This window comes from Mus musculus, chromosome 2 (genome assembly GCF_000001635.26).
Source record: "Mus musculus strain C57BL/6J chromosome 2, GRCm38.p6 C57BL/6J".
In the NCBI taxonomy this organism is placed as follows: domain Eukaryota; kingdom Metazoa; phylum Chordata; class Mammalia; order Rodentia; family Muridae; genus Mus; species Mus musculus.
Window position 1 is genome coordinate 117249623 of NC_000068.7, and position 26640 is coordinate 117276262.

Consider the following 26640-nt stretch of genomic DNA (forward strand, 5'->3'; position numbering starts at 1 on the left):
GTCTATTGTTGCAAACATGGCTTTTACGTTGCACCAAGCAGGGACTCCTCCACGGTTGCCACGGCTACAAGTCCCGGAACCTTGGCGTGCTGACGCTGGTTTCCGGCGGGATTTTTAGTGACGAACAGCTTTGGACCAAGCGACCATGAGAGGGCCAGAGCTCGGGCCCGAAACCAGCATGGAAGGGGACGTTCTGGACACCTTGGAGGCGCTGGGGTGAGTGTTCTCGTGGACAACTTCTCAGAGGAGAGGACGCTGGCCCTGCGCGTGGCCGCTGTGGCACGGGCGTGCGCTTCTCCCCGGAGCAGGCCTTGTGTACCGGGCGGTGCGCAGGCCTCTGCGCTCCGGGTAGCCGGGACCCTGGGAGCCGGCGGGAACGAGCGGCTGCAGCGAGAGGCCTGGCTGTGCCGGCCGTTTTCCCTCTTTCATTACATTCAGCCTGCAGCCGGCTCCTCCCGGGCCTCGGGGGGGTGGGGGGGGGAGCCCTTTGTATGGACGTAGATCCTGCTCCCGCCGCACCGCAGTTGCGTCTGGACTGTTGTGTCGCGCATGCTGCTCAAATCGGTGGCTTACTCAGGGCTGGGGGAGGACTCACTCCCGCTTCTTAGACTGAAGACTCTTAGTTAAGTGTGAACCCCTGCATTTAACCTTCTCCATTCCTTAAAGCACGTTTGTGTGGTAGGCAGGGAGAAACGACAGTTTTCAGAACGTCGTTACCACTTTAGGTGTTAAGAGGAACCCCGGGGTGGCGGTGATGAGGCGATCTGGACAAGCAGTGTTACTCCCCTCCATCCTGGTGTTCTTCCCAGCGCTTGCTCTTTTTACCTGTTTGTCACATGAACTTCACCCAGAGTTTGAGAAACTTGTCAACTTTCTTCACTGATGGACTCCTCCTGGCAACATACTAGAGTGGGGCCTGTCACAGCGATTGAAGAAAAAGTTCAGAGGAGGGTGTGTACTTGTGAGCAAAGGTCCAAACGGTTGAGGGTTAATAAACGGATCCTTTCCCCAACGTTGGCGCCATCTGCACAGACGTTTACCTCCTTAAGGTGGTTTCATTTTAGGGTAACTGCTCCTAAAGAAGTTTGAAACTATCATGCCTGGTTCCCTTATTTTCGTTCCCTCAAACTATTTTGTTCTTTTTTTTTCTAGCAAGTGTTAACTTTTGTTGCACCCTGATAATGCATACTTTGCTGCTACTCAGCATAACAGAACCTTGAATTTACTTGATCTTGAATAAAATGTTTGTTAAATAAAAAAACAGAACCAGCACGACAACATCAGGGCTATTTGTATTTCTATGAAATTTTCTTAACCCTGCAGGGGAAATATAACTAATACGAAGTTAAAATACCTTGGTGTGCGTAGGCTCCAGCTTGGATCCCAGACATTTACAATTTTTGGGATCTTGTAGCCATTTATGAAGTGCGAAGACAGTGGTTTTATTCTTCTTTGATTCCTGAAACATATTGTTTCTACCATAGCATTTAAGAAAGTGAAATTTGCTCTAATGTTGACATTTACTGAGAGACATTTGTTTCACATTATTCAATATGAGAGTTAAAACTGTTGCATACTTCAGAATCAGTGTTCCTGGAATGGCCAAAGACAAGATTTTGAAGTTTGAAAACCCCCCTCTATGATAACGAAATGTGGGAAATGTTACTGATTATGTATGTTGTAATTGATCACTGTCTTTTCGGATCTTCATGTGGATTTCGAGTAGTAATGTATTTTTTTATTGTGATTAAACCACGTAGTTTATCAATGAAAGTGCTTTAGGTTGTCATGTAAAGTAAAAAATGAATGCAATGGCTTAGAAAGGAAAGCTGCAAAAGACCATTGTAGAGATGTAGAGTGTTATAACAACAACAACAACAACAACAACAAAAATATCGATTAGGAATCAGTTTCCTCTTCCCTGAAATGAGTATCCGAAAGCCAATGCTTTCATGCTTCTTTGGTTATAGTAGTCTATGATTTTGTGAGCAGTCCATCTCAGCTAGTTGGTCTAGCTGGGCATTGCAGCCTTGTAGAGAGCTGATAAAATGTTAGGGTCTCGTATACACTACCGACTCCCTGAGTCATACTCTTCAGGGATATATTATAGTGTTGCAGATGTTATAAAACTTCACAGCCTACGTTGAGAATCACTGCTCATTTCAAACATTTATGGAGTATGGCCGTGTCTTGGACACTGTTCTGAGCAGTCAAGTGGTGAGCAAGATTGACTTGATTCCTGGCTTTACAGAGCTCACAGTTAAGAGTAAAAACAGATGTGGTTGTCCATTATACAGTGTAATAAGTGCTTCAAAGGAAAATAATCAGGGTGATGAAACAGAAGCCTTATGGGTTAGCGATAGATTCCTGAAGAAGTGATAGCTGAGTTGAAGTAGGAAGGATGAGTTGAAATCCAACTAAATGAGATTAGATGGGAAAGGAGGATGGCGTGCTCTGAATGGTAGTAGATATAAGACCTTGAATCCTGCAGTGTGCTGTGTTAGACAAGAGGAGGTAATGTGGCTTAAGACAGAGAGCAGAGGCCAGGCTTGGTGTGGGCTGTGGAGTTTGATGAGAGTACCAGAACATGCAATACCTTTATATCTATTGTTGTTCATTTTTTCTTTATCTACTAATAAGACCTGGCAGATTATTAAACATCTAACTTGAAAGTTCCTTCTGCCGGCACACTAATTGGGGAATTTTTATTTAATAGTTTGGGAAAGACATGATGGCTGCTTAGTGGTAGTGGGTACATCATAGTGTAGAGGAAAGAAGTGCATTATGGGACTTAGTGATGGTCCTTAATTATGGGTCCCTAGTACTCAAGGATTCATTTCCTCCACCAGTATTTATTAAGCAACAAAGTGAAATGACACACCATGGAATCAAAATTGTGTAGGGAAGACAGTGAAGATAGGGGGAGCCAGAAAGTACAAAGAATGCAGAGGGGCCAGTGGCATGGAGCCTCAGGTCAAAGAGCGTTTGCTGGTGTGGTGAATGATGAGAAAGAAGCTGGAGGGATAGAAGGTGTGGCAGGGAGGACTGTCCTTGAATTCACGATTTAGGAAGTTTAATGGTTCTGGTTGTGGCACTCCAGGGAGAGAATGACTGATGGAGGTGGAGAAGGTTGATGAAAAGGAGGTGAGGGAGCAGAAGGCTTAGGGTGTTAGCTCTTGCTTGTGGACTTTGGAGAGATACAAGATAAAGGCAAGGATGGGTGGAGAAGAAAATTGACCAAAACAACATTAGATGCACATGAGGCTCCCAGCTGGAAACCCTAGGAGAAACTGTCCAGGGCTTTAGACAGCAGGGGTAGTTGTGGGAGCAGACACTGAGGAGCTGGACACTTAAACACTTCAGGGGTAGGAATGCCGAGAGTTGAGATGACGACTACAGGAGAGTGAAAGCAGAGAGGTGGACAGCTAGGTTGGCAGCAGGACCAGGTGGGTGGGTAAATGGTGGGAAAAGGGCTCATGTTGTTTAGACTGGCTGATATTTAGAAAGTAAATTAGAGGACTGGAGAGACAGCTCAGTGGTTAAGAGCACTGGCTCTTCTCCCACCCATAACATAAAATACTAAATAAAAAAAAGTTAGGTCCTGGGTGATGTTTATTGAGGAAGATCCACAGCACTTTAATGGTTTATTCATCTAGCTTGAAGTAATGTCAAACTAACAATTATGGTTCTAGTAAGAGGTGGTGGGTTCCCTGGGTATTGTGGGTAACAATTGCACTTCCCCAATTAAATATGAATGCTGGACTGCTAGCCTCAGTTACAAACAGGATTCCATTGAAATCAAGAATGTACCCCTTAAATGCTTGCTGTCATTTCTCTTAGGGATCTGGAGAGCTCCGGTGCAGTAGGAAAGTACCCTGGGGCTGTGAGAGTGCAGAGGGGGCTGCTGATGCCCAGAGGCTGGAAAGCGGTTTCTAGACCACACCCAACACAACTGAGACTGGGTTTTGACCACTCATGAGGCTCCTTTAGTCAGATACACTGTTTCATACCAAACTTGTTACTACCCCACAGAATATTTTTAGATACTGCTGTGCAATATAAATAATTAAAAAGAGATATTTCTGGAAGGTTCCATGGGGGTGAAGAACATGGGCAGTAGAGGATTGTGCAGCTCAGTTTAGTCAGTTGCCATGATTATGGCAAACCTAATTGAGTTACTTCTCTGTTTCCATGCTGCTCATCTGTAAAATGAGCCTAACCGCAGTGCTCCCCGTGTGGGGGATTATGGCGGTTAAATGAGGTAGCGTGCACACTTCACACTGGCCTAGGGTGCACTGAACGTTTCCATCTGTCGGTCACTGTTGCAGTTCATTCCAAATGCACATTCAAGGGTGTTAGCTGCATCGTTTTCTTGGTTTTTACCTTACCTGATGAGCTGAGACGTTGACCATTATGGTTTTTCCTTTCCCCTAAAGTCAGGGTTTTTGGTGATTTGATCAGTTTTTGTTGAACCTTGTAATTGATTTATTGTACAAATGGGTGCAAGTGGGGAAATGAATGTTTACTTTTAAGTCTCAGTGAGAGGCTCTGGAAGGCCTGGGCTGGGGGTGACATGCAGGGGAGCATCTTCAGCCAGAGCAGACAGTGTCCCAGCCGCAGCTCCGCCTTGTCCTGGCTGCATCCTGGCTTAGGTTATTTGTTCTATTTAATAACAGGTGTTGACAGAGGTTAAAGAGCTATGTAGTGTTTGGGGTTATATCTGGGCATAAGGCTTAAGGCTATCACTTGTCTGTTGGAGTTACAGAATTAGGATTAGTACCTACTTTAAAACATTGCTCCAAAGATTAAATGATTTATAAATATGCATGTCTAGCCCCATGTCCAACTTGCTATTTAAAATCTCATCAAGGAGACCAGGCTAGCCTCAGACTTACTGAGATTCCTTTCCTGCCTCTGCCTCCCCATGTGCTTGGGCTAAAGGTGGCTTCACCACGCCCAGCATGACGTAATTTCTTTATCTGCAAAATGTAGCTTTGAAAATATTCACAGCTAGGTGGTGGCGCATGGCACACCTGTAATCTCAGTACCTGAGGCAGAGGCAGGCAGATCTCTGAGTTTGAAGCTAGCTTGGTCTACAGAGTGAGTTCCAGGAAATATTCTTTATGAAATACAACATATTTTTGACTTAGGTAGTTAAAAAAAAAAGTTTGTCAACTTTGGTGAGCTATGTGGAATGGGTACTATTGATAACTGAAGGTAAAACGACAGTAGGGAAAATTTGATTTATTATCAGTAGATATTGGATTTTATACCTACTTTACATACCTATCTACTCAAGGATGCATATTGAACTCTGGAGAAAAGAGTCACAAGTAGAAAGCTTAAGAAGCCCTGCTCTGACTCCTGCATATGTGTCTGAACTAAGCCTGTGCGTTTTAAGTGAGGTATCAAACTGTATAGCAGCTATCTTTTATCTCAAAGAAAAAAAAAGCTATGCTTATATTTATGTTAAAAGTAATTGCAGACAGCCCAAATTAACATAGTTACCTGTGGGATGGATGTAGAGGAGATAAGATTTAGATGGCAAACTAGGGGTGTGGTGGCACACATCATAGTTCCTGCACTCAGGAGGCAGAGGCAGGGGGCTTATGAATTGACCAGCCTGGACTTAGTAGTGAGTTCAAGACCAGCCTGACCTATACACTGAGGCCCTGTTTAGAAACAGAAAAAAACCATGGTAAGTGATGTTTGTGTGAACATATCTTGTTTTGGAAGTTAGACTTTAAAACTATATATTCTATATGATTATATAGTTAAATGATAAAAGTGAAATAAAAACAAAAAGGAAATAAATTTCTAGAAATTAGATGGCAAAACGAAGTTATGTTTATCAATTATTGACTAGGTGAATCATCTGGGAATGAACCCGCCACTGGATTTGGATTTAAAGATGCCATCCTAGTAGAGGAATGTTTGACTGGGTGGTCAGGAAGGTGAGGAAGTATTCATGAGTGCTGGGGGTGAGTCATAAGACTTACTGGGCACATGGATTTGCTTTCAACCAGAGAGAGAGAGAGAGAGAGAGAGAGAGAGAGAGAGAGAGAGAGAGAGAGAGAGAGAGAGAGAGAGAGAGAGAAAGGTGGGGGAGAATAGGAGAGAGAGAGGGCCTTAAATAGTGTAAAAACTGAGTGACTTCTGCCAAGATCTGAGTGTGCTGTGTCTAACAAAGCCTTAGCTGCAGAAAGACAAGTGTAGGAAATTGATATCTATTACAGTTGAGGTGATGTATAAAGTGTTTTGAAAATTTAGTGCCTTAGCTAATACAGATTGTGGAAATATTTTAAATGATAAAGCTATGAAATAAATAGCCTAGGTTAAGATCTCAGGCCCTCTTTAGCTTCATGAACTAGAAATTTGCATTTGTGCCTTTTTTCACTACAGTTCTTAAAATTGGGGCAGCACAAAGCTGTTAAGACTGGTACTGTTCTATTTATAATTATTTGAATTGTTAGAAGATATATGAAAAAGCTAAATCCTAGTTACATAGAGCAAGAATAAACAGTAAATTATACAGCTACTTTACCCTGAAAGCAGCCACAATCCCAAATCAATATAGTTGATGTCTCTATTCTGATAAAATAATGCATAAAAACAGCAGCGGGCTTGGCAGAGAGGACTCGAGGCTTTTCCCCTAGAGATTAAAAAAAAGAGAAGAATTTAAAAGTAAACAGGAAAAATCAAGAGTTCTTTTTTCCCTTTTCTTTCCTTCCTACAGCCTCTCTCATATCCCACAACTCTCAAATTGATAGCTTCTGTTTCTTTGATTATTGTATTGTTACATCTCTATCTATATCTCTATCGTCTCTCTTATCTATCTATCTGTCTGTCTGTCTGTCTGTCTGTCTGTCTATATCTAATCTATCATCTGTCCCTCTATCTATCTATCTATCTATCTATCTATCTATCTATCTATCTATCTATCCATCCACCTATCTACTAACATATAAACACATCTCGCTGAGTCCATTTTTGTTGTTTGTATGTAGTCTAGTCTCAGGGCTGACCATTTTGTGCTGGACAGCCAGGCAGGATGCTCATCTCTGGGAGAGGCTAATCCTCTCAGCAGTCATTCATTGACTGTAGTTCTTTGTCTAGGATGAGACATGTTAGCATGACTGTTGGTACTGTCTGTTCAGGTCTTATTTGAGCAATTGTTTCTAAGAGAAGAAGTCTCACAGCAGAGCTGCTGGTATTCTGGCTCTTACACTTCCTGCCCCATCTTCCTTGATGTTCCCTGAGCCATAGATGAAGGAGCTCTGCTGCAGATGCATCCATTGGGAATGGGCTCCCCTCAATCCATTGCTCTCTGGATTGTGTCCAGTTGTGGGTTTCTGCAACCATCTCCATTTGCTGTAGAGAGAAGCTGCATTTATCTGTGAGCATGAGGGTACCATTTAGAATGTAGTTAAGGAGTTTTTTTGCTCTAGCAAAGTGATGTAGCTTCTCTTTGACTGGACAAACCCCAGCTGGCTAGGTTTTAAGTGCTAGGCCTGGTTTCCTCCCTGTTGAGTGGGCCTTAAGTTTACTTAGACACCTGATGGTCATCACAGACATGAGTTTGTACTTGATGGATGCACTGCCATGCTTGTCACTGTTGTCATTCATAGGGTCTTAGCAGGGTAGGACTGTTGGTTGCCTCCCCCCCTGGCAGCTTGCATGAAGCTTTTTGGTACCATGGCAGATAGATTGCAGTGAGCAGGCTTCAGGTTAGATTCAGCTAAATAGTCCAAGCCCTGTGTTCTCATTGGGTCCTCGGCAGTAGAGCCTGACTTTCAGTCTCTGGGAGGTATTTGGGGAGTCATTTGGAACCCCCTCCTGAGAATTGTGAATCTGAATAGAGAGTTCTCAGTAGAAGAAATTAAAATGCTCATCATTCTTAACAATTAGGGAAATGCAAATTAAACAACTTTGAGATTTCACCTTACTCTGGTTGGAATGGCTAATATTAAGACAACTTTTCATCTTTAAACTGTTGTTTCTTCCTTTCTAGGTATAAGGGGCCACTGTTAGAGGAACAGGCACTCTCCAAGGCAGCAGAGGGTGGACTGTCTTCACCTGAGTTTTCAGAGCTCTGCATTTGGTTAGGCTCCCAGATAAAGTCCTTATGCAACCTGGAAGAAAGCATCACTTCAGCTGGTATGCTGCCCGACTCTGTCTCCCCTCTCCATTATCAGTAAAGCAGATTGACAGTGCATGGTGTGTGGTCTTATCAACAGTATGATTACTGTGTAAGGAAAAGCCAGAAATATGAAGAAGCTGCTTATTAAAGAGTCTTTAAATTGAATTTTGCAGAAATTCAAAGTTGACTCTTAAATTTGCTGCAAAACTGTGAGCCATCCCTGCCTATCTGTGGTCAAAGGCTCAGTATCATTCTTTGGAAAAGAAAGTGGGAACTAGCTGTTTTAAAACTGAAGCTTAGGTAGTGTGAACTAGCTGTTTTAAAACTGAAGCTTTTCACTCATTTTGAATTAAGTTTTAAAAATATGTATAATCCTCAATTTAATACTATTCTCAAGTCTTTATCTCAGGACAAGGATTCACATGGAAATATTGTGATTAAAAACCTCTCAGTACCTTATACAGCTCTTTTAATTCATTGCCATCTTGTAACTGGAGTCTTGTGACTTTGGTAGAATTTCAGATAGTTTGGTAAAATAAAAATAGTAATTACTGGTCATTTGCTGAGGAACAAAGTAGCATTCTTTTTCAAAGATGTTTTGTTTTTTTTAAAGATTTATTTATTTATTTTATGTATGAGTACACTGTAGCCGTACAGATGGTGAGCCATCATATGGTTTCTGGGAATTGAACTCAGGATGTCTCCCTGCTCCGGCCCCACTCACTCCAGCCCAAAAATTTATTTATTATTATACGTAAGTACACGGTAGCTGTCTTCAGACACCAGAAGAGGGTGTCAGATCTCATTGTGGGTGGTTATGAGCCACCATGTGGCTGCTGGGATTTGAACTCAGGACCTTTGGAAGGGCAGTCAGCGCTCTTACCCGCTGAGCCATCTTTCCAGCCCCTGTTTTTTGTTTTTGTTTTTTTAAAATGTTTTCTTTGTCATACATGACAGAATTCATTTGAAGCAAAATAAAATATGTACATTTAAAGCATGGAGCAGGTTTCTCATATTAAAGATAAGCTGTGAAGCTAACATCCATGATTGCATTCATTGTCTGATCATGGAGAAACATTAGAGTTGGACAGTTGCCATGGAGCCAGTTAACAACTGTAGCTCTGATAATGCTCTTGCATGTTTTTGTTCCTAGTACTCAAAATGCCCAGCTTACTTGATTTCAAGGAGACTCCATTTGGAGGAACTTATCAGAGATTTAAATGTAGAAATATTTCCAATCCCATGACATGCCGTTCGTCTTCTTAAACTTAGATGTCACTCTCTGTGTGTAGACATTGTGTGCTCGCTTTTACCCAAGCCTTGCAACTGCCTGTCTAAAGATTGACTTGGAAACGAGAGCCTGGAGCTGAGCGTAGAGTGGAAACCTCTTGTGATAAACTGTACAGTGGTGGGTTCTGTGGTGAGCTCGGTGAATATGTGTGACTTCTTCTTTTAAAGGGAGAGATGACCTAGAGAGCTTCCAGCTTGAGATAAGTGGGTTTTTAAAAGAGATGGCCTGTCCATACTCGGTACTCGTCTCAGGAGACATTAAAGAGCGCCTCACAAAGAAGGATGACTGCTTGAAACTTCTGTGTAAGTTGTCTTCCCTTGGGTGTGGAAATGCACATGCTCAACCCTTGTTATTTTCAGGCCAGAACTTATACACTGTGATTATTGAGACAGTAGATAGCTCACATATTGGAAAGGCTTTTGTATTTGACTAAAAATGTTGCACTGTCTTAGACATTTTTTACATGAACAGTTTAAACTCTACCAGCACACATTAACACTCATAGTCTAGTCAGCAAATCCCTGTGTCTGTGCTGTCTACGGTATTTCAGCGAGTTTCCCTTTGTCTGACCCAGAGCTGACCATTTATGATGAAGTGCCTAACTCTGTCATCTCTGAAGTCTTACTTCTTTTTTTAAATTCTTTGGGAAATTAGGCTATTGTGCAGATTACTGTATCTTCTCTGTAGTGATGGGCATTGATTGACTGTTTAGAAACATTTATTGATCACCTACTCTTATACCAGGAAGTATCCTGTGCACTAGGAACAAACATATAACAGAAAATAAGACAAAATATAGTTTGTGCCTTTGGGGTCATTGAATGAGGCTTGTTTTTAATGATAGGAGGTTTGGATTGTGTGTCCATTTGTATTCCAACAGCTGGTCTAAGGCTCCCCTTAGAGTGTGTATTTTGTGAAACTTTGTGTTATTTTTAGAACTCACTGAACAATGGCTATTTGTCATTCACACTTGAGGTGTTCTATAGCTGCTGTTTTTTTGGTTCTTGGTTAGTCTTGATTTTGATAGTGTTAATACTTGTTTTAAATAAATTATAATTCTAAATTTTTAAAAGAAATTCTCATACATATGTTAATATTATTTTCTGATTTTTTTGTTACAGTGTTTTTAAGTACAGAACTTCAAGCTTTACAAATATTACAGAAGAAAAAACATAAAAATTCTCAGTTAGATAAAAATAGTGAAATTTGCCAGGAAGTTCAAGCTGTATGTGATGCCCTCGGGGTCCCCAAGTCTGACACTTCAGACATTCCACTTCTGCTGAGCCAAGTGGAGTCAAAGGTATCATAGATATATATTTTAAATTTTATCAAAAATTCAACTAAATGCTAACATGTCAATGTTATATTCTAAATAAAAACGTTCCCTTTAGTTGTGATACATAGACTATCAATTTCAAGAGAAACTTAAACGATGTACTCGGAGTCCATATTGGTGATAGAGCCCTTGCCTTCCATATGGAAAGTCCTAGGTGCTCTGCCCAGCACCAAAACAAAAATACTTCCCCAAGCTTTATATGCAAGCTAAGTTTTGGATGTATATGTAATTTAATTTGTAATTAATATTCAGGAGTCATATCTTATAGAGTGAGTCCTAAGGCTTTGCCAGAGTTTTCCATGATAAAAATCACTTTGCAAATTCAAGGAGAGTTTTCCCAGCTAGGGTTCTAATACAGTATAATGAAAGAAGTGGATATTTTCCAAGATGAAAGACACTTGCCATGGGATGTTCACACTCTTGCTTTCTTTGGCAATGAGCAAACATACTTTCTTGATTGCTTAGTGTGTAGTGTGTGTCAAATAAATAAGTACTCTGATAGGGTAGTTAACAGCTGTAACCTTGTGGCATGCCTCTTGCTTGTTACCCTCTAACATCACCTGGGCAGTGTTGTATGCCATTCATCAGGAGTAAAACATTTCTGAGTTTTATTTTTCTACATATGATATTCCTAGAAGATGCTTTGTATGATTGAGAAAAACAGTTTTTACTTTCTAACTTAAGCTGTTCAATAATATGACAGCAAATCACTGTCATTTACTGTTCTGAATATTTACATGTGGTGGTGATCAGGGTTTTTATTGCTTGCCACCTCCACAGTAGGAAGCTGAGGTGCTGTCCTGCAGTATGGTAGACCTGATGTTTGAGTATAGGCACTCGGCTGCCAGGCTGCTGCTCTTAGCTCTCTCTAACAAGTCTACTAAGTCTCCTTGCATTTTAGAAATCTGAGAAATTGCATCTGTGTGTGTCAGGGTCCTCCTGAGTGACAGGCAGCAGCTGACCCCTAGGTGTTAGATATGGAGAGGGAGGTGACCCTGCAGGTAGCTAGGGCATTTTGGGGAACTAACAGAAATAGCCTTAAGGAAGTAAATGAATTTAGAAATGATGCAGCATCCTGTACGATAACTGTATGGTCACAGTAGAGGTAGACTGCTTTAAAGAGCAGAGAATTTACAATTTGGGGCAATGCTACATAGGCTTGTTCTAATTAATGTTTAATTAAATATAATTCTGAAGATGCAATCTGCATGTTAAAAACTCACCCATACTAAAGGTACAGAGCAGTGAATTTCAGTCTGTTTTCTATGGTGTACAATCATTACTGATTATTGATTAATTTTAGAACATTCTAAACTCCTGGAACCACGCCCCCCCATCCTGTTCACAGTCATTTCTTATTACCATCCCAGTTTTCAAGGTGACCTTGAATTTGTTTTGTATTCATTTATATTGTTTTCCCGACATGCATGTATGTGCACCATGTACATGTCTGTTGGATCCCATGGAATTGGGGTCACAGATGGTTGTGAGCCACCATATGCTTGCTGGGAATCGAACCCAGGTCCTCTGAAAGAACAGTGAGTGCTCGTAATCACTGAGCTCTCTCTTCAGCATGATTTTGAACCTTTAATTACTGTTTCTGATTGTTCACTGTGGTTACTGTATAATATGAGCGTGAACCACACCCCAGGTAGGAGGGTGAGCACAGCTCAGATCTTCACTCTGTGGTCAGCTTCTTCAGGGTAAATGACTATTAATGGAATGACCTGTGATGTTACAAAAGGAAAAGTAATTATCCAATGTCCTGTTTACAGAATAAAAATGGTACTCTCAATCAGTGGCCCTGCAAAAGTAATAAAATGTTGTCCTGTGTTGTCTGTGGAGCAGCGGGAACTGAATATGTACCAATTACAGTGTTCATCTGAGGAAAGCGATGGACTTGTTAAATGTCTTGTTTCCTTCCTGAGAGGTTGCCAGGAAGTAAAGAGCGCCATGTTAGAGGAAATCCCAGAGTCATTGTACACTCATGGGTTGTGACACTTCTGAACGCTAGCCTGGGCAAGAATGCTTTGTGGTTTGAATTAATGTAACTGGCACTTCCTATGTACCAGGGATTTGGCATGGCTGTGACTTGAGCCCCTTTTCTGCTGGGTGAAGGTGTGTTTTATTTGTTTCACTTTAACTTGGTCGTTACTGGGTGTTCAAAACAGCACATCAAAGAAGAAGATGGTTATGTATGTATGTATGTATGTATATGTATGTATGATTGTATGTGTGTATGTGTGTATATGTATGCATGTATGTATGTATGATTGTATGTATGTATGTATGATTGTATGTGTGTATGTATGTATGTATGTATGTATGTGTGTGTGTATGTGTGTATGTATGTATGTGTGTGTGTATGTGTGTATGTATGTATGTATGTGTGTATGTATGTATGTGTGTATGTATGTAACTTTTTGTAATCTTTCATGTTTACTTTTAGGTGAAGGATATTCTCTGTAGAGTCCAGAAAAACCATGTGGGAAAGCCATTGCTAAAGGTTGATTTAAGTTCTGAACAGGCAGTAAGTGGTTCTTTTACTAGCTTTACAACTAAGTGAGGGCATAACTGTATTAGTTCATTTTAAAACATTTTTTTGTCACTGTAGTGAAATACAGTAGTATTCACTACTGTAGTGGCAGGCTGCCATTAGTAAAGAGACTTAGATTGCAGTTTTGAAGGCTGAAAATCTAAACCACATAGTGCCAGCTCTGGCAGGGCTGGTCTTTGTATCTGGCACTCCTGATGGGTGGCAAGGATGGTTTGTGTATATAAAGACAATACCGATGAAGAGGCATCCCAAAGTCCTTTTCAGGGTCTTGCCTGCAGTTAGTTGACCTACGTCTTCTCTCTTGGCCCCACCTTACACAGGCTCTCTGTGCTCTTTCTTTTCTCTCCCTACACCTGCCACCTTGCAGACCACACCTCCAGCAGGAACCTTTGAGGGGACAAGCAACATCCAAGTCCATTGTACTGCCTTCTTTTTATAAATGGACATTTAGTATTTTGGAGAAATAGAATTGATATTCTAGAGTAATCTATCACAACAGTTTAATCAAGTCATTAATTTAAAATATCTACTTAGTCAAGAATATTTATAGTGCCCAATAGATTAGCAGAATTGTGATTTGAAAGGATAATTTGTGAAGCTAGCAAGAAAGGCAGGTATTGGCATAGTCTTTCCTTATTAATGTGCACTGTTTAGTAAATTGATGTCTTACTAAATAAATATATCTAATGAAAGATATAGGCATCTTTAATAGCTTCTGAACACTATAAATGTTTTATCATTAAATGTTATTTAAATAATTTTTCATAGTCTCATAGGACCATAAAATGATCATTTAGTGTTTAAAGTACAGTAATTTTCAACTTCTTTTCTGAAGAATCAGTGTCTAATTTTTGTGTTTCATCCCCAATTCTTTAGGAAAAACTGGAAAGAATTAATGATGCTCTTTCCTGTGAATATGAGTGTCGCCGACGGATGTTAATGAAACGATTGGATGTGACAGTGCAGTCCTTTGGATGGTCCGATAGAGCAAAGGTGAGGCTGCTTTCCCACTGGTGTCCTGTAGGTGGCAGTGTGGGGCAGCTCCTGCCAGGCTTTCTCTGCTGTAGGTACCTAGGCCCAGTCACTCTTTACTCTATTCTAACCTACATGTTCAGTTACCAGTGCTCTTCCATACAATGATCCTAGTCTCCTATAGGTCCATGTTTGCTGATGACTTTTTCCCTGGCTTTCACCTTCCTTTTAATTTGCATGGCTTGATTTATACCAGTGCATAAAGGCGTATGTGTGAGCTGAGCGAGTTACAGATGTGAGTGAGTAACTAATGAAGCAGTAGCGTAGGGGCAGGTTTAGGGAGAACTGCTGTTGGAACAGGTTTCTTGTGTTTCTTAGGCCGTGTGACTGCAGCATGTCGTCTCATTGAAGAGAGTGGAGGAGTGGAGCCTTCCAACTCGAAGCTTTTCAGATAGCTTGGGGCCTTTGATCTTTCCAAGTGTTAGTCTGGGGTTCTCTCTGCCCCTCTCATATCATAGTGTAAGAACTTTCCAAACAGTAAATAGAGGCAGTCATTGGACTTTCCCTATTTCAAGGACTGCTGCAATGAGCTCTGTAATATCCAGTATATGACAATCCTTGGTTGCCATGATTCCTCTAGCAGCTTTTAGTCAATACCCTTCGCTTCATATCTGCTGCCTGTTATTCAGCTTCTAGCACAGTGGAGCTCTGATATTACCTCATACTGTTGTTTTGCCCTTCTTCCTGGGTTATAGCACTTGGTGTCACTTATACCACTATGATTTGACATCCTTCAAGGTTCATAGGCTAGAAGCTTGGTTCCCACCGTGGTGGTGGTCAGTGGAGTCTATCCACCCTGATGAATGGTCTGACCCTGGTCTTGAGGTTTGGTCTTACACGAATGAATTAGTTCTTGTGAAGTGGGCTGTTTAAAGTGCAGCTGTCATGAACTTGACCCCTCTGCAACATAGTCTTTTCTCTTTCCATATCATTTTCATGTTGGGATGTAGCTGGTGGACCTAGCCAGCATGCCTTTTGGACTAATCACTAGACTCACAAGCCAAATGCACCTGTAAGTTATCCAGCATCAGGGATTTTGTTAAAGCAGCACAAAAGCAATATATGAGTTTCATTCAGTGAGTGTCTAGCCTGGGATAGACAATCTAAGACTCTAGCAGTTAGAGAACTCAAAGACATGAAAGGAAAAGTTAAACTCTCATTATTTGCAAATACATGATTTATTTAGAAAACATCCTACAGATCTACTCAAAAACTCTTAGACCTAATAAACACATAGTTAAGTTATGGGATACAAAAATCAATGTTAAGAAAGTAGCTGTTCTGTGTCAGTGGTGTCCTCTTAGTAATGTCCCTTTTCATGTCTGTATTCTTAGGCCCAGCTCTTGGGCTACTTCTTTCTTGGCCCTTGGTGACATTTCTGTCTCTGTGTGAGGCATTGTGTCTGCCATGCCACATGAACAACAGCAATGCCAAGTCAGGTGGCTATCATCAAGCAGATGAATTTCTAGATAATTCTGTGGGAGTGGATCTGAGTGGAATGTCCCCCCACCTCTCCCGCTTTCTTTTGAGTGGAGACTTGATTTATCTCATTACTGCAATGTGTCTGTTTAAGTTACTATTTATGTCTTCTGGATTTAGTTTTGGAAGATGCTTTGTGTTAAGGAGGTTCATTTATTCTAGGTTTCCCAGCCTTTTGGAGTCTAAGCCTTCATAGTAATCACTAATAGTCTGTCCTTCATTGGGGTCTGTTGTGATGCTGCCCCTATTATCAGTGTGGGTAAAGGTTTGTCAATCCTACTTTCTTTCAAACCCAGTTCCCTGGTTAATCTTATGTGTTGTTCTTTTATCTCTTTCCTTAATTCTCTTTGCTGTCTGCAGGGCTCGGATTGGCTGATTGTTGCTTCTCAAGAGCCTTGAGATGCACCTTTAGGTCGCTGACTTGATATCCTTAGAATTTTTACTGTGTGAGCTTTTCCATGTAAATCTTCCTCTTGGGCCCCCTTTCTGTGCCCCTGAGGTTCCGAGAAGTTGTATTCTCATTGTCAGTCATCACTAGGAATTTTAGGTTTTTTCTGTAATATTTCTTGGGTGATCCAGGGCTAATTCAAAAATGTGTCATTTAGACTCCAGTATTTTTGTGGTCTCTTGTTGATTTAGAATTTTCTTCCATTGTATTCTAATTGAATGTAAGGGATTCTATCTATCTTATCATTTTCTTTCTTTTATATTTGTTGAGACTTGGATTTCTGTCTTATGATATAATTGATTGTGGAAAAAGGTCCTGTGCTGCTGAAAAAAATATGTGTATTCCTGTTTGTTAGGTAGAATATTCTGTATATTTCTGTTCTGTCTAGTTGATTCATAGTGAATCTTAGATCTGAATTTCTTTATTTGCTTTAGTTTAGCTCTGTCTAAACATGAGAGTAAAGTATTGAAGCCACCCATGCCCCATTATTGTGTAAGGAAGGACTCAAGTGACCTTTTATGCCTTTAGTGTTTGTATGAAATTAGGGGCTCCGATATATTCAGTGTATAAATGTTTACAATTATTGTATCTTCTTGCTGAATTGTTCTCTTTATTGGTATATAATGTTCCCTTTTATGTCTTCTAATTCGTTTGGTTTGAAGTTTACTTTATCTGATGTTCGGATAACTGCCTGCTTGTTTACAGTTTCTATTTGCTTGGTAACTTATTTTCCATTTTTTCTTATCTTACTAGCTCTTTCTTGAAGATATATACAGTTGGTTCTTTTTTTGTTTTTAAATCAAGTCTGTTAGTCTATATCTTCTAGTGGTGAATTGAGACCTTTTATAATTACAGTTATTATAGACAGGAGCTTACTATATCCTGTAAATATACTTGATGATATTCTGTTTTCCTGAATTCTTGGTGTTTCCTTTCCTTCTCCTGTGTTAGTTTCAAGAGTTTGTTGAGTTGCTGTGTTGGATTTAGTTGTTTCTTTCCTAGGTCTTATTTGTTTATCTGAGCTTTTCATGGGATATAACTTTCATGTATTAGGGTTAAGGAGACAGGCCGACCTGTTTGTCTGCCTTCTTTCCTTCCCTCCTGCCTGTCTGTCTTGTCTTCTTCCCCTCCCTCCCTCCCTCCCTCCCTCCCTCCCTCCCTCCCTCCCTCCCTCCCTCCCTCCCTCCCTCCCTCCCTTTTGTCCTTTTGACCTTTCTTCCTTCTTTTATGGATGCATGTGTCCATCTGTCCACCCACCCCCCTTATTTCTGTAACTTAAGAAAGCTGAAGACGGGGATGATAGAACAAACAGTTCTGGAAGGGGGCTTTGAGGTTAAATCACTCCCGAGCTGAAGGCACTGGCACATTTAATAAGTGTAAACGTTACCTTTAAAAATGATTAATTCATATTTCATATTAGTATATGGTAGGAATCTACTTTAAAAATCTTTTGTGCCATTATGTATATTTGGTTTCTGGATTAACTTTAGATTTTTATTTGTTTATTTTTTGTCTTCCTTAAAATCATTCCCTGTAGGGTTACAGTAAGTTAAAGTGAGGAAACCTGAGCATAGCCAGTGCCTCCATCCAGACAGTTGATAGTCCTCACCATCCCGCCAAGTATGGATTTTGTTTTGCAAGATTTATTACCTGCTTTGAATTCTGTTAACACGAGTAGTAGTGTTTTCTTCTATTTATCTGTGTTATTTCCTTTTATTTATTTGATTACATACATTGTATTAGATATTAGGACACTTTCTTTCTTCTGCTTCCTTGCTTGTATATTATGAATTTTCTTCTTTTTAAAGGTCATATTTGTTACTGCTTTCATTCAGATTTACTTCTGCTAACTCCCCTCCCTCACTGTCATTTAGGCAAAAACAGATAACATAGCAAGAATTTACCAGCCCAAGCGTTATGCTCTGTCGCCCAAGACAACAGTCACATTGGCACATCTGCTTGCCGCCCGTGAAGATCTGTCCAAGATCATCAGGACAAGCAGCGGTATCAGCCGGGAGAAGACTGCGTGCGCCATTAATAAGGTTGGTTTTTCTTTCAGTTGGGTGGAAGATGAATTTATAATTTCTGGCTTGCTCTTTTTACATTTTAGCCCATTTTTTCATTTACATTCTGATGGGTGGGACAGGAGAGGCAGAGGGACTTATGCCCATCAATTCCCACTTGTGGAGACCTCTCAGTTTGCACCGTCATGACGTACAGCCAAGCTTTCTAATTGAAGGAATTGGACATTGCTTTTCTCAGTAGCTTTATCAAGAATTTTCTTTATCCATTTGGTTAGGAAGAATCTTCAGGAATTGTTGCCACCACGTATTTGATTTATTAAATTCAAATCTCTTTTGGGCATCCATTTCTTGATTCAGAGTGTAGATCCACTCTTATGACAGTGGTCTTCATGAAGTTCAAGATGTCTGTGACTTGGATTGCATAAAGGCAGCAGATGGAGACTGTTGCTGTCAACATGAGCAGAAAGTTCTCTTTCTCGGTGAACATCCATGGTCGATTCTACGACTAAAGAACAACAACAACAAAATCAAAGCAAGGATGCAAGAGTTGATAAAGATTTCTCATTTTGCTCTGCGATAGTATTTCTTGCTGGAGGCATTTGGTTTCCCTCCCCTCTCCCCCTCCCTCCTCCTCCACCTTCTTCTCCCCTGCTCTCCCTCCCCTCCCCTCTGCGCTTGCTGGGTAAGTGCTCTACCAGGCCCACCCTGCTGTCCCTTAGAATGGTTGTTTAAAGTTATTGTTTTCTGAGTGTTTACGTTTTAGTTGTCTTGAGAGAGAGCTTGCGAGCTGGTTTTGGATAGCATTTCTATATATTTGTTAGACGTCATGGGAGAATAACAGCTAAGAAAGGTTGTTGATATGTGTGATTTGGTAAGTAGGGTAGTATTGTTGAGAGTTAAAGTTTCTTAGGTGTGCAAGTCTGTGGCATAGTGAGAATGTATTAGTGTTAGTGTTAGTGTTAGTGTATTAGTAGTGTGCATCCCTGACTGGCCTGTATCCCACTCTGCAGACCAAGTGACCTGGAATTCACAAATATCAGCTGGTCTGCTTCTGGCTCGCAAGTATGGGGTTGAAAAGCATAGGCCACCATGCCTGGCAGAATGTAGTATTTGTGACACAACTTCTTCTATGCATTTAAAAATAATTTTTTAAAGTTGATGATTATATGAAGCCCTGTAGCTTCCCTCCCTCCAGCGCCTCCCATGCAGCACCCCATACCCTGTGCAGGGCCCCTTGCTCACTCTCATACCCATGGCGTCTTTCCCTCTGTGGGCTTGGCTAGCGGCTACGCTGCAATCTAGCTGATTCTTTGGTTGCTTTGGGTGAGCAGTGAATATTTTGCCTTGTCTTCTGCAACGCAGGAGCAAGCATCTGTTGGCTTTCTCTTGGCTCTGCCAGGGCTGTGGCAGGGCTGACACCCTCCCGCGTTGCCTCTGGTCTTTCACTCTGTCCTGAGTGAGCATGCAGCACAGCTTATGTCTGCTGAAGGGTGGGAACTTCAGCTCTTCCCCTAGATTAGCCTTCCGAGTGGTGTTAAAGCACGGTGAAGGGCGTTGGTGTCTGTGTGCATGCTCTTGCATCTGAGTTTACTGCTCCTCACCCAAAATGCTGAGTTTTAAATTATATTTAGTAAAAATTTGTTATAGTGTCTTTAAAATAAAGATTTCAAATATATATGTATATGTATATGTATAAATATGCATATCCATATATATATATATGTATGTATGTGTATATATACACACACACACACTCATATCCAGATAGTGATCTTAGGAAGAGACCAGTATTAAAACACAAAATTTGTTTTGTATATAACTTACACACATAGTTTGAGGGTAATTTTGTGCCATATTGTGCCTGTGCTTCTACTGTGCAAACTATGATGTCATTTATGGAATTTTCACTGTGCCATCATGTTGGTTCTTAAAACATTTTGAATTGTGAAACATGTCACATTTTGGATTTAGAGTTAGGCTGTCTGTGCTGTAATATTGTAAGTGTATCACTGACCTATCGCTGTTCTGTTTACATTCTCTTGGGGAGAGAGGGGCCTAGTGAGCCTGGTCAGTTTCAGGGACTTCTTGAAGTCGGTTAGAGTTGTTTGCTTCCTTTGCTAATGAGCTCTGTAGGATGGAATATTTCCCTCTGGGAGGAAATGGCTACAAACCATACTGGGATTGCTGTTTTGTTCAACTCTGCACGCTACATAGTCTTTTTATGTGTGTAGGCTGCAGTGTACCTCGGAATGCAGTCTTCTTTGATAACCCTTGCCAAATCAACCCCATGGAACGTCGTCCAGAGTGGTTTATTTATATGAAGTTGACTAATGTAGGTTAAATTATAGTCTGCATTTTAAAAGCATTTTGCTAAAATAGTTCTTAATATAACAAATACCATGCTTATCATAAATTCTGCTAAACAAATTTAAATGAGAGAAGACTGACAAGACCAACTCTTAGGAATACTGTTGGTTTCTTTAAAAGTGATACAGTACTCTGAAGAATTAGTCAAACATCACACATGTTCAGTATTAATTCACACCATGTTCAACCCTTTTCTGTTATTCAAAAGATTTGGCTTCTTTATTTACAAATAATAATTTCATTTAAAACCTTTATAAATTTTAACTTTGAAAAATAGAAACTTAACAAAACCTTTTTGTTTTTATACAGGTGCTTATGGGACGGGTGCCTGACAGGGGAGGACGGCCGAATGAAATTGAACCACCACCCCCTGAAATGCCCCCTTGGCAGAAGAGACAAGAAGGCGGAGGGAGGGGTGGTTGGGGTGGTGGAGGTGGTGGTAGAGGAGGTGGTGGGGGTGGAAGAGGTGGATGGGGTGGTGGGGGAGGGTGGGGAGGGGGAGGAGGAAGTGGAGGAGGGTGGGGAGGAAGTGGTGGGGGAGGGGGTGGCCGAGGAGGTTTCCAAGGCAGGGGCGATTATGGTGGGAGGGGAGATTATGGTGGAAGAGGGGGCTATGGTGGGAGAGGGGGCTATGGTGGGAGAGGTTATGGAGATCCATATGGAGGAGGAGGTGGTGGTGGTGGTGGGTATAGAAGATATTAAAGACTGCAGATGTTAGAGAGCACTGCTTCTTACTAGATACGGTAGATATAGTGTTCTGAGGAGCATACTTGAACATCCCCCTGAGGTAGATCGTGTCAGTGCCCTGAGGAAGGCATCCTGAATACAGAAGGCCCTTTTATGCCACCGGTTGATGATCCTGCAACGCGACTCTTTCCATAGTCTGGGTACTAAAGCATGCTGCGTCTTTTTCAAAAGCAAAAACACAAAACCTATTTTTAGAAATGTAAATATTTATTACCAGCAACTTGGAAAATGGAATGTATTTTATTGTCATGTTTGAATTTAGACTGTAAACTGGTATTTTGTTTAGGATTGAAACATAATGACACCCGCCAGTAACAAAAAGGAATCTAGACTCTCATGTCATTTGTATACCTGTGGATCTGCCCTGTATTGTTAATTCTATTTTACAAAATAGAGGAAGTGTCTAATATATGTGCATAGTCAGTTGTCCTTTTTGAAAAATAGGTTGAAATTCCTCTGGTCAGGTTTTTATTAAATTTCTGTTGACATCTTCTTTATTTCACTGTGTCATGGCTTATTTGCCAGTTGGATTTGAACCTGTGTGACTGACTGAATGGCTAAGTGAAAGGTTGTAGGACCCAGGGGTGGTGGGTAACTACAATGAAACTGTTTTCTAGACACAGCAGGGAAGTTGCACACACACACTCACAGCAGCTGTGACCGAATGCAGAAGACACATATCTTTGCAAGATCAGGCCAGATAAAATCCTACCCCCTCCCTGAGGAACTACTGCTGGCCATTGATTCCTGCTGGGGGAGGCTGAGTCGGGATGTGGGATGTGGGACATGAGAGGTTACCCATGGTCTCTCTGGTAGACGTCCCATGCAGGCAGACACAGCACTAAGTGCACTCAGCTAAAACCAGAAGCACATGAAGTTGAGAATGAAAAGTGTGTGTGTGTGTGTGTGTGTGTGTGTGTGTGTGTGTGTGTGTGTGTGTGTGTGTAGATGGGAGACTCCAGCCAGCTTGAGCTTGCCAAGCATGGCTCTGGCAGGCCTTGCTCTTCTCTCCCATTCTCTCCACCTTCTAAAAGCAGAAGACTACATTCCTGAAGCTAGCTACCAAGGTCTGTTTCACTTATTTGTCCACTTCCGCTTCTTCCTCCTGAGGCTGACTACAAAGGTCCAACTATCAAAGTATTAAAGTCAACAATCAAAAGTCCCCTTTGGGTTAACATGCCCAATTAAAATTAAACACCTCATCCTAACACGGGGGGTTCCCCTTGTATCTTTATAAACTGCCATTTTCCTATGGGGCATCTGTCTTCTCTCTATCCAGAGGAAGTCCTTTGTTCTCCAGGACATTAACCCCCCCCCCAACCCTGTTCCCTTTTCTGGCTCTCATCCTCTATCTCCTGGCAGTGTATGTTGTTCTTCCCTGCCCTGGGGCAAGTAAATTCTGAGCCAATATTGTTCTTACAATATGTATGTATGTATGAAATTATCAATAGAAGAAAAAAATGAGATAAGAATAAAGGAACAAAAGGGACATACCAATTTTACCTGAAGCTATGAAAAATAGCCTGCTCCTACAGAGTACCCAGGTTTTAGATACCAAGCTCTGAAACGCAGGCTGTGTCACAGAACCAAAGCTACCATTTCAAGCTTCCACATGTCAGAGGTTGGGTTAAAGCATCCTTTGGAAAAAAACAACTTAGGAATGCTATAAGTGATTTGGCCATTGGATGGAGTGGTCAAAGGCGTGGCCATTAGGAGTTGTAAATTCAGATTACAGCAGCCCTAGGCCGCAGGTGCTTGAGTGGAAATGACCCTAACTCTCAAAGACTTGTCTTTAGTTGAGAAATAAGAAAGGAGACACCCCTCATGAAATGATTCATAAGTATACAAGTAAGTCTAGGCACTACTTGCTGAACACTGAGTTTAGACTACTAACTGGTATTTTGTTCAGGACTTCCAAAGAAAGGGGCTGTAATAGCAGTGAAGGAACGGACTTGCCAATGAGAGTGAGGGCAAGCAGGCAGAGAGCAAGAGCTTTCCTCTTCAGGTCCTTTGTGTAGGCTGCTGCCAGAAACTGTGGCCCAGATTTCAGGTGAATCTTCCCACCTTAAACGATCCAGATTTAGGGTGATCTTCCCACATCAAATATCTAATCTAGAAAAATCCCTCTCAGGTATGCCCAGCAGCTTGGGCTCTAGTTGATTCAAGATACTGACAACCAAGGATAGATACCACAGCTGGTATATTAGTTACTAAATGCCTGGCAAGAGGAAACTTCCAGAAGTAATGGTTTAGTTTGGCTCATGGTTCAGGTTTGTAGTCCTGTCATGGCAGGGTAAACATGGCAGATAGTATTAGCTATCCTGAGTCTAGTCAGGATACTGAGCTGCATCCTTGCTGAGAGAGAGGACTTTCTCTTCCCTCCCCTTTTATTAGTATTGAATCTCCAGCTCAGAGGATGGTGCTGTCCACTTGTGGGGCTTGTTCTCCTCAGTTAAACCTGACTGGAAACACTTATATACACACACAGACATATGTCTCTTAGGGGTTCAAAATCCAGTGTGGTGAACAGTGAAGATGTTCCACCAGAGCTGTTCATCCTGTAAACTCTCTCAGTGTGGACTCCAGGTCAGCATGTCTGAGCAACAACCAATGTGTTATCCATGGAAAACTGGCTTGTGATAATTGACAGGTGTGTACTGTATTGTATAGTAAACTGTAGTAAAACTTAAAATAACCTTAAAAGTGTAAAAATAAGTACTATGTGTGCTGCAATCAAAGCTAAGCCTTTGAAGAATGTGGGATAGAAAATCTGTGTGTTGTTCTCACTTGTAAATTTAGAAATTTTGTGTTTATATTTAATTTTTTTCATTTGTCATAATTGAAACAAAAAGCTTTCCATAATTAAGGAAGCATATGTATCAGTAGCTGTGTAGTCTAAAAAGTAAAATGTTATAAAATATACTTATATATGAGTAAAATATTGTGGGGTAGGCAGTAGAGGAAACTTTAATCCAACAACATGGCTGCTCTGGCAAGGGATCACATCCAGAGAATTTCTAGGTCTATGTGATCTGGCTGAAATGCAGACAAGCCACACACATTTAATCCCTCTGGTTGAGTTGCAGACACACCCTTAGTAGAAACCTTTAATCCCAAACTATGAAAGTAAGGTTAGTTTGTAGAAGGAAGCAACCATGTTTGAAAATAATGTCTAATTGAGGGGCAAAGGGATGAATCAGAAATTTGAAAGAATTAGTCAGGATAGGATATGCCCAATTTGCACAGGAGAGATGACTTGAGAGAGAGAGACAGAGAGACAGAGAGACAGAGACAGAGAGAGACATAGAGACAGAGAGAGAGCCAGAGAGAGACAGAGAGCGTGAGCTCAAGCAGTTTGATTTTTTTAATATACTTTTTATTAGGTATTTTCCTCATTTACATTTCCAATGCTATCGCAAAAGTCCCCCATACCCTCCCTCCCACTCCCACTTTTTGGCTCTGGCGTTCCCTTGTACTGGGGCATATACAGTTTGTGTGTCCAATGGGCCTCTCTTTCTAGTGATGGCCGACTAGGCCATCTTTTGATACATATGCAGCTAGAGTCAAGAGCTCTGGGGTACTGGTTAGTTCATATTGTTGTTCCACCTATAGGGTTGCAGATCCCTTTAGCTCCTTTGGGTACTTTCTCTAGCTCCTCCATTGGGGGCCCTGTGATCCATCCAATAGCTGACTGTGAGCATCCACTTCTGTGTTTGCTAGGCCCCTGCATAGTCTCACAAGACACAGCTATATCTGGGTCCTTTCAGCAGAATCTTGCTAGTGTGTGCACTGGTGTCAGCGTTTGGAAGCTGATTATGGGATGGAACCCTGGATATGGCAGTTTCTAGATGGTCCATCCTTTTGACACAGCTCCAAACTTTGTCTCTGTAACTCCTTCCATGGGTGTTTTGTTCCCAATTCTAAGAAGGGGCAAAGTGTCCACACTTTGGTCTTCATTCTTCTTGAGTTTCATGCGTTTAGCAAATTGTATCTTATATCTTGGGTATCCTAAGTTTCTGGGCTAATATCCACTTCTCAGTGAATACATATTGTGTGAGTTGCTTTGTGATTGGGTTACCTCACTCAGGATGATACCCTCCAGGTCCATTTATTTGCCTAGGAATTTCATAAATTCATTCTTTTTAATAGCTGAGTAGTACTCCATTGTGTAAATGTACCACATTTTCTGTATCCATTCCTCTGTTGAGGGGCATCTCGGTTCTTTCCAGCTTCTGGCTATTATAAATAAGGCTGCTATGAACATAGTGGAGCATGTGTTCTTCTTACCGGTTGGGGCATCTTCTGGATATATGCCCAGGAGAGGTATTGCAGGATCCTCTGGTAGTACTATGTGCAGTTTTCTGAGGAACCGCCAGACTGATTTCCAGAGTAGTTGTACAAGCTTGCAATCCCACCAACAATGGAGGAGTGTTCCCCTTTCTCCACATCCTCGCCAGCATCTGCTGTCACCTGAATTTTTGATCTTAGCTATTCTGACTGGTGTGAGGTGGAATCTCAGGGTTGTTTTGATTTGCATTTCTCTGATGATTAAGGATGCTGAACATTTTTTCAGGTGCTTCTCAGCCATTCGGTATTCCTCAGGTGAGAATTCTTTGTTTAGATCTGAGCCCCATTTTTTAATGGGGTTATTTGATTTTCTGGAGTCCACCTTCTTGAGTTCTTTATATATATTGGATATTAGTCCCCTATCTGATTTAGAATAGGTAAAGATCCTTTCCCAATCTTTTGGTGGCCTTTTTGTCTTATTGATGGTGTCTTTTGCCTTGCAGAAGCTTTGCAGTTTCATGAGGTCCCATTTGTCAACTCTCGATCTTACAGCACAAGCCATTGCTGTTCTATTCAGGAATTTTTCCCCTGTGCCCATATCTTCAAGGCTTTTCCCTACTTTCTCCTCAATAAGTTTCAGTGTCTCTGGTTTTATGTGGAGTTCCTTAATCCACTTAGATTTGACCTTAGTACAAGGAGTTAGGAATGGATCAATTTGCATTCTTTTACATGATAATTGCCAGTTGTGCCAGCACCATTTGTTGAAGATGCTGTCTTTTTTCCACTGGATTGTTTTTGCTCCCTTGTCAAAGATCAAGTGACCATAGGTGTGTGGGTTCATTTCTGGGTCTTCAATTCTATTCCATTGGTCTACTTGTCTGTCCCTATTCCAGTACCATGCAGTTTTTATCACAATTGCTCTGTAGTAAAGC

At 41.2% G+C, this 26640-nt stretch overlaps 1 protein-coding gene across 2 annotated transcripts; it reads left to right on the forward strand.

Moving 5' to 3' along the window:
• Window positions 1–90: 90 nt before the first annotated feature.
• Fam98b (family with sequence similarity 98, member B) lies at window positions 91–21918 on the forward strand. Of its 2 annotated transcripts, NM_026620.3 has the most exons (8): window positions 117–216; window positions 8012–8157; window positions 9599–9733; window positions 10553–10731; window positions 13217–13297; window positions 14201–14317; window positions 18158–18325; window positions 20984–21918. In NM_026620.3, the coding sequence occupies exons 1-8, from the start codon at window positions 146–148 to the stop codon at window positions 21374–21376; spliced, it is 1290 nt and encodes a 429-aa protein (NP_080896.2). In that variant the 5' UTR covers window positions 117–145; the 3' UTR covers window positions 21377–21918. The 2 variants fall into 2 exon arrangements, with proteins under 2 accessions (XP_006500159.1, NP_080896.2); XM_006500096.4 differs by lacking the exon at window positions 13217–13297 and having other exon boundaries at window positions 91–216.
• Window positions 21919–26640: the final 4722 nt, after the last annotated feature.

What these genes read in the sequence shown, in the direction of transcription:
- Fam98b (NM_026620.3), top strand. Translation starts at nt 146, where the DNA reads ATGAGAGGGCCAGAGCTCGGGCCCGAAACCAGCATGGAAGGGGACGTT. An exon ending in GACACCTTGGAGGCGCTGGG is followed by an intron (nt 217 to 8,011) that starts GTGAGTGTTCTC and finishes CTTCCTTTCTAG; the next exon opens with GTATAAGGGGCCACTGTTAG. An exon ending in ATTTAAGTTCTGAACAGGCA is followed by an intron (nt 13,298 to 14,200) that starts GTAAGTGGTTCT and finishes CCAATTCTTTAG; the next exon opens with GAAAAACTGGAAAGAATTAA.